At 46.7% G+C, this 13,794-nt stretch overlaps 1 protein-coding gene across 3 annotated transcripts in view; it reads right to left on the reverse strand.

Annotated features, from left to right (window-relative positions):
• Window positions 1-2,655: 2,655 nt before the first annotated feature.
• si:ch211-236l14.4 (SITS-binding protein) overlaps window positions 2,656-13,794 on the reverse strand; it is a 41,023-nt gene continuing 29,884 nt past the window's right edge. For all 3 annotated transcript variants that reach the window (XM_056598850.1, XM_056598851.1, XM_056598849.1), the window contains 3 exons: window positions 13,359-13,480; window positions 9,180-9,359; window positions 2,656-4,928 (listed from right to left, as the gene is read on the reverse strand). In XM_056598850.1, the coding sequence (XP_056454825.1) occupies window positions 4,755-4,928; window positions 9,180-9,359; window positions 13,359-13,480 (476 nt within the window). In that variant the 3' untranslated portion in view covers window positions 2,656-4,754. The remainder of the gene's footprint in view (window positions 4,929-9,179; window positions 9,360-13,358; window positions 13,481-13,794) is intronic.

Below are 13,794 nucleotides of genomic sequence, written 5' to 3' on the forward strand. Positions count from 1 at the left end.
TGCTAATAAGCATATAAGGGTTTTAATAGCGATAGGCATATTTCAAAGACCTTAATATAAAGCGTTAGCGAATAAGCTATTAGATAATGGTAATTGTCGTGATAGGGTCTAGAGATGCGCGGACGGGCTATTATTTCATCCGCAACCGCATCACAAACGTCTCATCCATCCGCCATCCATCCGCACCAACGTTTTTTGACCAATTTTACAAATTTTGTTACCACAAAAGAAAAAGATCCACATTCCTTGACAGCGATCTGCTTAGCAACAGTGAATTATATTTGATAATTCACTGTTGCTAAGATCTGCTTAGCAACAGTGAATTATATTTGATAATTCACTGTTGCTAAGCAGATCGCTGGAAGATCTAAGAATATAAGGAAGAATTTATATTTTTATTTTTATTGGTTTAACCGCCACCGGCCCGAATTTAACCAAAATGTTATTTTTTGTCGCGTCATCCACCCGATCCACGGTTTAGCCGTGGAGTCCGCGGCTGCAACCGCCAACCGCGCATCTCTAATAGGGACAGATTGTGACAGACGTGACCCCATCAAGAAGTTTCATGGGACTATGCCATAGAATGACATGTCTTTAACCATCTCCATAAATGTGACACCATACCTCTCACTCACCCTTGTCTGGTCTAGTTTTCCTGTCTGGTTTATTCTCCACTTTGATTCTCCTCTCGTTTATTCTCAATCAACATTTAATAAAACTGTACACGATAGCTTAGCTAATGCATTTTTTTCTTCTGATTCGTGGTCTTTATTATGTTATTAAACAGTCCTAGTTAAATAGGATGGCATCGCGAGACGAACTGCAAACTGCAGTTCGTCTCGAACCTTTCCGTTCATTTTCGATTTCCAAGGGGTTTCACCAAGGGGACGCAGACCACATCCCTCTGGACACTATTGGATAGACCTACAACCAATCAGAGCAACGAAACGGGTGACACATCACTGAGCGACGAAAAAATTGCAGCAGAGAAGAGCGTTAAGTGCAGTAATTTGTTCTACTTTAAGTGAGGCTAATTGTTTAATGGGTTTTCCCATCATCAAATAGCAGGAAAAGCATGTAAGAAATGCGCTATACAGCGTGCGCATTTCTGACGGGTGTCAGCATTTGTAACGAACATCCGCATTGCCCCTCCTCAAATTGCTCACTCAACTCCTAACTTCTGAGAACATTTAATGTTAATATCCCTAATGATTTCCATTTTGAAGTACGAAAATTTAAGTGAATGCTCTGGTCTCTTCCTAGTGGTGAGGTGTTAGCCTTGCACTAGCTGGGGCTGATCCGGTGCTTACCTGCTTTCTCTGGCCCAGGGACACCCTCACATCAAACCCTAGCAATTTAAAGGTGTGGTTAAGGGCCAGGTTTCCCAGGAGAGGAGAAGAAGGAAGTCAGTTCACCTGACCCTTTCCCAATTTACGCTTATTCAATCACTCCACCATATTGGCTTAAAAAAGTGTGACACACACAGCCATGCGAAAACACACACAAACACACTCCACAATTTTTCCGAGCCCCCATGTCACCCCCTAGCTAAGCTCGCATTGGCTGGCTTGTGTTTCAAGGCCTGAATTCCCTGGACCTGCTCGCGGTTTATCAACATGTGAACCTGCCGTTTGGCAGCAGGGCGATGGGGATCGATTTCACACGCATCCCTCTGTGTGACAACCAACCTAACAGCTCTGATATAAGTGTCTATCATTATTACAATGACAAGATGTGGGCTCTATTCCATATGAGTTCACTTAGTTACAACCTTACGACAACACAAATCGTAAGTGTGTGAAGGTAAAAACACCATTGCTGAGTGCAGGCTTCCACCAGCAGGCCATTCCGGGCAGCATAGCAGGCTATTGAGTTGTCCTTCTGGTTAGAGGCAAGCTGGGAAACCCATTCACTGATCAGAGCAGACGCTGAAACTTAACACCTTGACTTGCACTTTCTAAAATAAGTCATTGGGCCGGGGTTGCTATGGGCCGTGCCAGTTGGATCCACTGAGCCGTTGAGCAGCGAGGGACGGCAGGGTGGCCATGTTGCTGGACCTGGTTTATATTCATTCATCAAGGAGAGGGGATACCCTTTTCTGACTCCTGGGGTTTGCTGGGACGTGTTATGGGTACTGGTGGTTCCCTCTATAAGTCATTCTCCAAAAAGGGTTCATAAAAAGAATATTCTAATAATAAAGCAAGGATCCAACGTGCTTTCAGTCTCTGTCGTTCCTCTTAAATCGGCCCTTTCAGAAACCCACTTTACGATGTTTCATCAACATGTCTTGGTCACAAGCCCCCTGGCAGGCGGTGTCCGGACGCTCCTCTGGAAGGTTGGATTGGGGGTGGTGGGGAGGTCAGATGAATAGTGTGTATGTGTGTGTGTGTCTGGGGGGGGGGGGGGGGGGGTTGGGTTGGCGCCGCTCGACTGTATTGAGTTGCAGAGAAGAACCCGGAGCCCCAGAGTGGACAGCAGCTCGGGGGGGGGGGGGGGGGGGCATGCAAGGAAGGGCCACATGAGGGGAAGGGGCGGGACCTCTGTGAGGTCATTTTTCTGAGAATCTCCTTTAAACTCCATTTAATATAATGATTTCATTGGGGTTAAGGTGCAATTAGTATTGGAATCACAGACATGTATAAAGACACATCTACTATTATTTAACAAATATGGACATTTAGCTCTATCTAAACTATATAAAATATCTTACAAAAATAACGGTATATCGGCCTAAATGTCATTAAACACAGGGATGATACCAGAGAGAGAATGTGTCTAATGTTCGTGGTAAGAAAATGTAAACTTTATTGCAACATTGTCAATTAGAGGTTCTGTGATTTACAGAAGAGAAGGACACTTGTAATGGCACAGTCATCGTAATATGTACATTGCTGATACTGCAATTCTTTAACGATTTTAAGAGTGGCACAGAGACAGAGGCTCCGAAGGCGCTCACCTCATCCAGCTGAATAAGGAGTCCCATGATGTTCTGTCTGCCAGTTCAAGTTGCAAAGCGTTCAATAGAAAGCACATGCCATCGGCGACCAGAAAGGCTCTTTACACCGAAGGAAATCACAGTTCTTCCATACATTGTTTGTTCTGCTTCTAGGAAAGATTAAGACGTTGGGGTGGTTTGCAGCCCACTGCAAAACGTTAAGACTAGGGGTGATTCGTTAAGCTTCAGTAGAACATTGATACACAGTAAACTTGTTAGGATCAAGGCTATAAAATCGATTGGCGATCAATTAAATTGTGTTTGTTCGTAGTGCGATTAAGGGGGTCCCAGAATGACAAAAAGACATAAACAAATGGTCTCATTTTTGCACTCATAATTTTAGCCGAGGGTTGAGTGAGTCCTGGCAACATGACATCAAACATTGTCAGCGCAAAACCATAAATTTATGAGCATCAAGCTCTAGGCACTCTTCATTCTAGTGGGGAAAATGGTTGAAGTAGTTTTGTCCTTACCTGTCCAAAGATGCCTGTTTACACAGCACGACATCATACATCTCGTTTCAAGGAACACCTTCTGAAGTGGTAAGCGATGTGCAATGCAGAGGCCTGCTATGATAGATACGATTGTATTGTGGAGCTAAGATTCCCCAATGTTATTTTTATCTCTTTCCCGCATCTGAGGTGTCATTGCGGGCTTTCTTCAGCACTTCAATTGGCACTCATCAAATTCCTCAGCATCACAACAGGAGTGCAGGCTGTTCAATGAGAAACAGTCACCAAAAAACAATGCTCAGATGATCCTAAAAAAGACAACAGAAAAAACAGAGGTAGAGATTCCAGAATCCAAACTTGGATAAATCCATTCCAGTATTTGGAGTCAAACCTCTTCATTTGCTCGTTAGGCAGCAGCCAACGAGAAATGAAATCAGGTGTGAGGTGGGGCCAAAACAGGGCAGGATTTTCACTTTCTGAACTTGAAATTTCCAACTACTGTCAAATATCCACATGTTTCACATTATTTAGCAGAACTATTACCAATTGTGCCTACATACAGGCCTACAATAGGCTACATAATAAGTTGAATCTGGCAAATAGAGTTGTATGTTGAATCTTTCTCTGGATTAGTAAAGCAGAGAATAAGTGCTGATTGTCTGGTGGGAAGCGGTAGTAAACTTGAGGTATATTTATGATACAACAGCCTTTTAGCTCGAGAAAGTTCCAGTAAAATCCTTTCCAATGGTCACAACAAGTGGTAAGAAGGTAGGGTCATGTTCATGTGAGGGCCCAGAAGGGTCCTCCCTCGTCCAACTCTCCAACTGTCCTTGTTTTCTGTATTACTTATTTGGTCGTGAGAGGATTGAAGACCAGGAGGAGCTAGCTCAGCTCCACCTGTAGAGGCGCTGCTGCAGCTGAAGGGTTAAAGACTGTAGAGATGGATGTATGTAAACACAGAGACCTTTCTCTGTCCCTTGAATACAACTAAAAGCAAACAAACACATTAAAAAGAGGTAAAACTGATTTAGAAAAACAAAGAAAAAAACCTCACAGTGAAAAATACAAATAGTTTTGTACTGTAAAGTGCAAGTATAAAAATCGATATATATAAAGGTATGTATATATATATATATATATATTTATATATACATATATATTTAAATCTCAAGATCGAGTCCTAAGACACGGTCAATGGTCTTTCTTTTGTGTGGAAAAGTGCCAGTTGAAAATAGCACGGCTTAACAAAGAACAAAGTAAGATCAACCCCATGGGGCGGGTCATGTGACTTTGGCTTGTCAGGTGACTCAGCTCCTCCGCGAGAACACGGCCACCTGGTCCAGGGCCACCGGGTAGTCCTGTAGCAGCGTCCCGCCGTCAAACACCTCGGCGCTGCGGCTGTCCTGCCACTGGAAGCCCCCGTCAGGTAGGTAGATGTCCCTCTGCATCGCACCCCGCTCCACCACCGGCGCCACCAGCACCTGCAAGCCAACACCATCCCCGACGCCTCCATCAGAGGCGCTAGTGTCTGATGAAGGCGCTGAACTGCTCAACCTGAACCGCTGAGCTCCAGGAGCCCAGCGACAGGTTAGATGTTTAATCTCACTCCTGGCTCTATTTTATAACAGCAATAACAGTATTTATTTATCATAAACACTATTTATTGTGAGAAAACCAAAACCCGGGACATTTTGTGGCCAGGGAAATGCAAACCATTTATCAGATAATAACAAAGGAGATTTGAAGAAAATCCTGGACTTCTGGTAACCCTGCTCCCTAACAACCCTTCTCCCTAACAACCCTGCTCCCTAACAGCCCTTCTCCCTAACAACCCTTCTCCCTAACAACCCTGCTCCCTAACAACCCTGCTCCCTAACAACCCTGCTCCCGGGGGAAGATGGAGTTAGGATGTGCAGGAGCTCCCACCGCATGATAAACACGACCTCTGGTTACGATGCCCGACGCCAGTTCTCATATCGCTCGCTGCCGATTCCGCGTATCAAGTGCACCTGCCGTCTGCTGACAGGTGCAACCCAACTCTGGCCCCCAGAACCGCCATCCAGTGCCCTCGTCTCTAATCTGGGACCCGGCAGGGCTCCTACGGGACAGCAGAACCTCTTGGAGGGGACGGAACCGAGCCTTGGCCAGGACACCAGAAACGGCAAAGTGTGGGCTTTTTCATCACTTAGATCAGGGGTCGGCAACCTGTGGCACGCCGCAGAATAAACACTGACACGGCACCTCAATGTTATTACGATACTCACTTTATCTGTCCTGTTTGAAAAAAATAATTTAAAAAAGCCGGCTTTTGTCTGTCGGCACTAGGACCCGGAGGACACCACTGGATTTGATGTTGGAGTGTGGCCATTGGTCAGGTTGCAGCGGGAGAATTTCAGATCAAAGTGTGTGACGTGACCAAGCGCACTGCCGCTGTCTTCGTACAGACATATGAATGAATGACAGAGCATGATATTGTGAATAATGGCAACACCCGCTGCAGCTAAAACTAGGCCATTCCAGTGCTGCTGGATACAAGAGTTTGGTTTTGTGTTTGTGAAGGACCGTGCTGTGTGCACTTTATGCTGTGAGAATGTTGTGTGCAGAACGTCAAGTGCAGAGCGTCATTTTGAGACAAAGCACGAGAAGACCTTCTAATACCAAGCAGACAAAGTAGTCAATCAAACGTGCTGTGTCCAGATATGAAAAGCTAGCTCCTTCAAGGTTTTTACCACTGCTAAAGATCACGGGACTGAAGCAAGCTATCGCATTGCGCATTGCATTGCAAAGCATGGGAAGCCGTTTACAGATGGCAAATTTATTAAGGAGGCTTTTCTCAGTTGCTCAGATGCTCTTTTTGAAAGCTTGCCAAATAAAGAAACGATCAAGTCACGAATAAAGGACATTCCCACGTCATCTAGAAGTGTTCAGCGACATATTGATGAAATGGCTGAAAATGTCAGAGCTCAGCAAACAGCTGGATTAAAAGATGCTGCGGTATTCAATTTTATTGCACTTGAAGAAAGCGTGGATGTGAATGACATTCCGCGTTTGGCAGTCACGGCAAGGTACTGTGATTCAACTGTCAGAGAGGAACTATGCTGCTTGAAGCCAATGCCTGACACTACAAAAGGTGAAGATGTAGCCAAGGCAATAATTTAACATTTTGAAGAACAAGGGATTAACATCAGAAAAGTGTTTGCAGTGACCACAGACAGCGCCCCCGCTATGGTTGGGAGACACAAGGGAGCTGTCAAACTGATAGAAGAAAAAGCCGGCCACCCCATCATGAAACTCCACTGCATAATACATCAGGAAAATCTGTGTGCAAAAATGTCAAATTCCGATCTCAATGAAGTTATGGCAGGGCTCCAGACTAACTTTTTCCTTGGGTGCACTGGTGCGCCTAAAGTTTTAATTTGGTTGCACCAGCACGTATTTATGGTGCACCCAAGTTTTGAGTTGTTGACGGGGGGGGGAAGGGGCGTTAAACCGTGCCTGCCTTGCGCTGAGTTGTTGACGGACGGACGGACGGACGGACGGGGGCAACTGCACCGGTTGCACCATCGATATTTACGCCATTGATTAATAATATTTTGACCATTAAATAAATGCCTTAAATAAATGCCGAATCTGTATCTCTCATAAAGTATATCGTCAGACAATGCCAAGGGATCGGTTCTGTCCCGAAAAACCCTCTGTCTCCGGAGAGACGCCTGTACGATAAGTGCGCCGTGGTCCATGGGAACACCCACAAATGGTGACGCCATTATCGGAGGAGGGGCTGGGAAGCTGCGCACGCCGATATAAGTAGCCGATCTCCGGGTAGACTCGCTGAAAAGCTGCTCCCGACCAGGTATGGTTGCGAGTGTAAGTCACCATGGTGATACAGCGACGCTTAAAGAGATCGACTTTCATGGTACAGCTAACCCAGGCTTTCAGCTCAACATACCTCGCTAACCCTCTAATCAAGCTTCGTAGTACAGGCCCCTGGATTGGGCTTCGCGGGTTTGTTTACCGGCGTTGCTATTGTTACCGGTCTTGCGTGTTGCAACGGTTTATTAGGTATCTAATAAATCGCTGTCTAATCAATACTTCATTCACAGCCTCTTCCGTGGTTATTACAATATTATGAATAGACTGCTCTGTAAAAAAATAAAATAATAATAATTATACCAGATACATTTTCAGTCGCACCGGTGCGCCCAAATAAAATATTTGGTCGCACTACCCCGAATTCTAGGCGCATGTGCGCCAAAATTAGGCGCACTCTGGAGCCCTGTATGGCCACGGTGACAAAGATTATTAACTTTATAGTGAAGCGATCTGCACTGACGCATCGGCAGTTTCAGTCCCTGCTCGAGGAGCTGGACAGCGCATACACAGATCTGCCTCTCCACTCAGCAGTGAGATGGCTGAGTTGCAGAAAAGTTCTGGAGCGATTTGTCAGCTGTCTTGATGCTATCGAGGCCTTTCTGGCTGAAAAGGGCAAAAAGTATCCCGAACTGGAGGACGAGAAATGGATTGTTAAACTTATGTTTCTGGCGGACATTACGGGACATCTGAATTTGCTCAATCTCAGACTGCAAGGTGCAGGACAAACTGTTTTGGACATGTTTGAGACATGGACGGCTTTTGTCGGTAAGTTGGCAGTATTCTCAGATGACATTTCCACCTCCACATTCCGCTACTTCCGACAACTGAGAGAGCTGTCCTCCCTGCGCAACATCAACACCGCTGAAATAACCGCATACATGCGTGTGCTGGAGGCGTAGTTCACAAAGCGATTTGTGGATTTTAAAAGGTACAGACCAATGTTATCTATCTTGATCAAGCCCGACAGCTTGATGGACATGATTTGGATGCTACTCTAATCGACTGGATGGATACTGAGGACATGGAAATGCAGCTGATTGAGCTGAAGAGCTCAACACTGTGGGTGACCAAGTTTGCAGAGCTCAGAAAACAGTTTGGAAGCCACACCAGTGAAAGATCACAGAGCCCACATCCTCACATGCTGGGCATTTGCACCTGAGAAATTCAGCTGTCTCCGGGGCATAGCACTGGCGCTGCTGTCAGTCTTCGGGTCAACATATCTCTGTGAGCAGGCGTTCTCACACATGAAACATGTGCTCAGCCCCACCCGCAGTTGGTTAACAACGGAGCAATCTGGGGCATGTTTGCAACTCAAAGTAACTAACTACAAGACACAGATCACAGGAATCAGTCAAGCAAAGCAGGGCCAGGGTGATGCCTACCAGACCACTGACTGTCTGGTAGGCATCTGATAATTTGATGTTGCCTCAACCTACACTAGTTTTAGTTTAAATGTGTAGCTGTTTTTCAGTCTTTGAAATGTTGATGTGGCTATTTTGTTAAGAATACAGATACTGTTATTGTTGAGAATAAAATTTCAAACTGGCACTCCATGTCACAAAGGTTGCCGACCCCTGACTTAGATATTCTATTGAAAGGAAAACTCAATGGTGCACCTGGATGGAGCTTTCAGAAGGGTATTCTTTAAGTATGCTGAGCTGGTTTGAAACCATTTCATGCTCTTTATTACAGTTGACCAATGAGGGCCGGTACCCCTATACTTACTGATCCCGGACTCCAGACCCCAACATGATTGGTTGAAACAAATATAAAGCGAAAGAAGGTGAAACCTCCCTGTTGTCGCGGGTTTGAGCTCATCCGCCGTCAGGCTTTGCATTATTAAAAGGAGGTCTTCCTACCTCGTCTCCGATGAGGAACTGGTCGTCGATGGTGAAGGTTGCAGGGTCGTTTGGGTTCAGCCACCACATGGGCCGGTAGATGGGGTGCCTGGTGAGCAGCCACTCCTCTGAATACTTCTCTATCAGCGGGACCACCAGGTCCTGGTGCAGCGAGATGTAGGATCGGGTCAGGTTCAGCACCTACATACAAAACAAGGCCGTAGGTTGAGGAAACCATCATTGTTATTGTTCATATTGGCAGGTGAACCTTGTATCTTGTGCAGGACTGGAATCTCAATAGGCTAACATCTCGTGTGACTGAGCAGAAACTGATTATTTAACTCAGACCATCTGGCTGGAGCTACTCTGTGTGTTAGGAGATCAGTGGGCAAAGACAATGTTATTTTCTGAACTGCTTCAATCTCTCCGAGGGCCAAAACCAAAGAGCGGTTTGTTGTTGACTTAGTGGTTCAGCGTTGTCCTCGTGTCCTGTCTGTCTCAAAATAACTCTGTATTCCTGGGGTCACATCGTCCCCCATGTTCCCTGCCTAACAGGAACCCTGACCGCATCCAGCATAGCGTGTGTTATAACAAAAGCAGATAGAAAACATTTGGGGGAACAGATTCAGAATCATGACCCGGACAGAGGGCCCTATTTTAACGGTCTGAAACGCAAGTGGGAAGCGCAAAGCGCAAGTAGCTTTGTGGGCGGTTCTCCGGCGCTATCGCTATTTTACAGGCGGATAAATGACGCTTGCGCCGCGGCGCAAGTGTCAAAAGGGTTGGTCTGAAGCAGCCTAATTACCTGTAGGTGTGGTTTGGGCGTAACGTGCAACAAACCAATGAGAGTGCCAGCTCCAATCCCCTTTAAGAGCCATGAGCGCATTTGAATCGGACGAGTTGATATTTTGACAGCGCGTCTGCAGTCTCCGATGAGAAAGATGCACATGAATTTCAAACTGCAAATGGCTTAGTTTATTGCCAAATAATATGGCCTAATTCACACATGGAATAAGGGGGTTTCTTCCACAACTTCAGAAATACTGAGTCCTCAAATAAATTTCAGCAAAGAAAACGTATGATAGGGTATAACATATGATATGCGGTAACTGTGGTTCTATTTAATGATATACGCAATACATTATAAACATTGTTTCTTATCAGTATTGTATGCTATCCTAATATGCATGTGTCCCCGCGGTAATAGACATTGCCATTGATTGTATTATGCGTTACGTCACGTGTTTAGTTTGCCCAAGTGAAGGAGTTCAAGTACCTCGGGGTCTTGTTCGCGAATGAGGGAACTATGGAGCGTGAGATTGGCCGGAGAATCGGAGCAGTGGGGGCGGTATTGCGTTCGCTTTACCGCACCGTTGTTACGAAAAGAGAGCTGAGCCGCAAGGCAAAGCTCTCGATCTACCGGTCGATCTTCGTTCCTATCCTCACCTATGGTCATGAGGGTTGGGTGATGACCGTAAGGACGAGATCGCGGGTACAAGCGGCCGAGATGAGTTTTCTCAGAAGGGTGGCTGGCGTCTCCCTTAGGGATAGGGTGAGAAGCTCAGCCATCCGTGAGGAACTCGGATTAGAGCCGCTGCTCCTTTACTTAGAAAGGAGTCAGCTGAGGTGGTTCGGTCATCTGGTAACGATGCCCACTGGGCGCCTCCCTTGGGAGGTGTTTCAGGCACGTCCAGTGGGGAGGAGACCTCGGGGAAGACCCAGGACTAGGTGGAGAGATTATATCTCAACACTGGCCTGGGAACGCCTCGGGATCCCCCGTCAGAGCTGGTCAATGTGGCCCGGGAAAGGGAAGTCTGGGGCCCCCTGCTTGAGCTGCTCCCCCCGCGACCCGACCCCGGATAAGCGAACGAAGATGAGATGATGATGAGAGTGTTTAGTTTGCGTGTGTTTAAACAGAGCACACACGCGTGCCCGCATTCATTCATTCTTTTTAACACTCACTCGCGGTAAAACAATGTTTTTCACGATCAAATAGGCCTATTCATCAATCCTAAAAGTTATGGGCATGTAGGCCTACACGATGTCTGTGTCAAGAAAATATGTGTTTGCTGTACGGTGTTTGCAGATGCATTGATTTAAAAGTACAATTTTATTTTTTTTACCGCTGCATCAGCTGTTCTTTCCCAAAGAAGAATGTGCGGCTAGGTAGATGAGAGAAGCAAAGTGTATGCGCGAGGTGCACAAGCAATCCGTATGCATCGCATGCGCATGTATGCATGCGCCCTTAAAATAGCATCTGAACAAAGCGCCACTGACTTTAAACCAGGTATTTCCGGGTCAGTAGCGCAATGGTATTCAGAGACGGCAAAATACCGTTTGCGCCAGAACACGCCTCCTCCATCCGCCGAACCACCCCTTGGGGCGCATGATCAATCCCTAATTTACCGGCGAGTGGCGCTGGTGGGAAAAGAACGCTCTGCGCCAGTTGTAAACTAGCAACGACACATGCGCCAGTGACTAAGTCACTTGCGCCGGATGCAAGATAGGGCCCAGAGACTTATTGAGGAGCCAGGCATTTATGTGGTTTCAGTGCTATATGTGGTTTTAGTGCTATATACGTTTCAACGTGACCTTTAAATGTCATTAGTCTACAACCAGCATATTTTCCAAGGAAGGTGCCACATTCAAATTAAATCATTTAGACCAGAGAAATGCTTTACTTTTGTGTAAAATCCTCCAAACCGTGTCAAACTTGTCAGTTTGGAACGGACATTTTAATTCCCATAATAAAGTATTTTTCCAAGTCAGCTTCATTTTGGTTGGTGCAGAGCGGCTGCAAGTTGAAGTGGAGTCATAACTCCCCGCGACAGACCCTAACCCACACCAGATGGACCCCCTCCGCAGGTGAGGTCAGGAGGGAGCTGAGCAGTGTGTGTGTGTGTGTGTGTGTGTGTGTGTGTGTGTGTGTGTGTGTGTGTGTGTGTGTGTGTGTGTGTGTGTGTGTGTGTGTGTGTGTGTGTGTGTGCATGCATGTGGGTTTGCCTGTTCGCGTGTACTTGCGCGTGTTTGTTTGTGTGTGTGTGTGTGTGTGTGTATGAGTATGTGTGTGTGTGTGTGTGTGTGTGTGTGTGTGTGTGTGTGTTTGTGTGTGTGTGTAGGGATGGGAGTGTGTATGTGTGGTGTGTGTAGGGTTGGGAGTGTGTGTGTCTATGTGTGTGTGTGTGTGTGGGTGTATGAGTGTGTGTGTGTGTGTGACTGTGTGTGCGTGTGTGTGTAGGGGTAGGAGTGTGGGGTACGTAGGAAAATCAGGGGACAAAGGGTCAGCCGGAGTATTTTCTCTACAGTGGGAAACATATTTGTATCTGAGAGCAACTGGAATCTGGGTTGTACATCGGACCGTCCTGGCCTGTACTGGACTGGACTAGACTAGACTGGACCGGCCTGGACTGCACTGGACCAATGCAGGAGTGGACTGGACTGGAAGGCCTTTAAAAGGCTGAAGGTCGGGGAGAAAAGCCCTGGTTCTACACACTGAAAGGAGGAGGAAGAGATAGAGGAGGAGAAGGAAGAAGAGGAGGAGAGAGAGAGGCGATGGAGGAGGGGGGAAGAAGGAAGGGGGAGGAGGAGGTGGAAGAAGAGGAGGAGAGAGAGGAGATGGAGGAGGAGGAAAGGGGAGGAGAAGACAGAGGAGGGGGAAGAAGGAGGAAGGGGGAGGAGGAAGTGGAGGAGGAGAGCGAGGAGGAGAAGGAGGAGGTTGAGGATGGGGGAGGAGGAGGTAGGGGGAGGAGTAGGAGAAAGAGAGGGGTGGAAGGAGGATGGAAAGGATGGATGGAGAGGAGGAGGAGAAGGGCGGAGCAGGAGATGTTCATAGTCCTAGGAACAGTGTCCCCTCCTGCTCCTCTCCACAAACACACCTTCTGGCCCGTTGCCATGGAGGAAACATCTCGCTGCACAGCGTGAGAACGCAGCTCGAGAGAAAACAACCAGTCCTCCATCGACCCAAACACAAACATTATCCCTCATCCCAGCAATAGAAAAACACTTAGAATTGTGGTGTTCATTCATTTTCTATGCAGCACTATCCTCCCTGCTACAGCAATGGGTCATGTACTTGCATACTACTATATAGACTTTTAATATAATATAAGCGAGGACAGTAAACCCATTTAATTTTAAGTGCCTTGCACACTCTTCCTCTTAGCTGGGGTCCAACCGACGGCCCCCCTGACAGGAGCCTACCTGCTCCTCTCCGTAGACCCAGGGCGGGGTGTGGAAGCTGAGGACTGGGAGGAAGGCAGCCACCTCCAGCCACCTGATGAACAACTCTTCATCCGTCACCATGTCTCCCGACAGAGAGCCACCTGGGAGGGGGGCGGAAAACGGTTTAAACCCAATAAAGATCTGGCCATTCTTGTATGTGAACTCATGTAGTTAGTCGTGATGCTAGCGATGCTAATCATGGTATTTATGTGATGCTCATGGTACTAACGATGCTAGTCAAGTGATGCTAGTGATGTTAATGATGTAGAAAGACTAGTGATGCTAGTCATGTGATGCTAGCCATACTAGAAGCGCTAGTGATGTAGAAAGGCTAGTGTTGATAGATGCTGTGTTGATAGATGCTTGATAGATGCTCGTGATTTTAGTGAGGCTTGCTAGCCTAATGATGATAATG

This window comes from Gadus chalcogrammus, chromosome 9, assembly GCF_026213295.1.
Source record: "Gadus chalcogrammus isolate NIFS_2021 chromosome 9, NIFS_Gcha_1.0, whole genome shotgun sequence".
Taxonomy (NCBI): Eukaryota; Metazoa; Chordata; class Actinopteri; order Gadiformes; family Gadidae; genus Gadus; species Gadus chalcogrammus.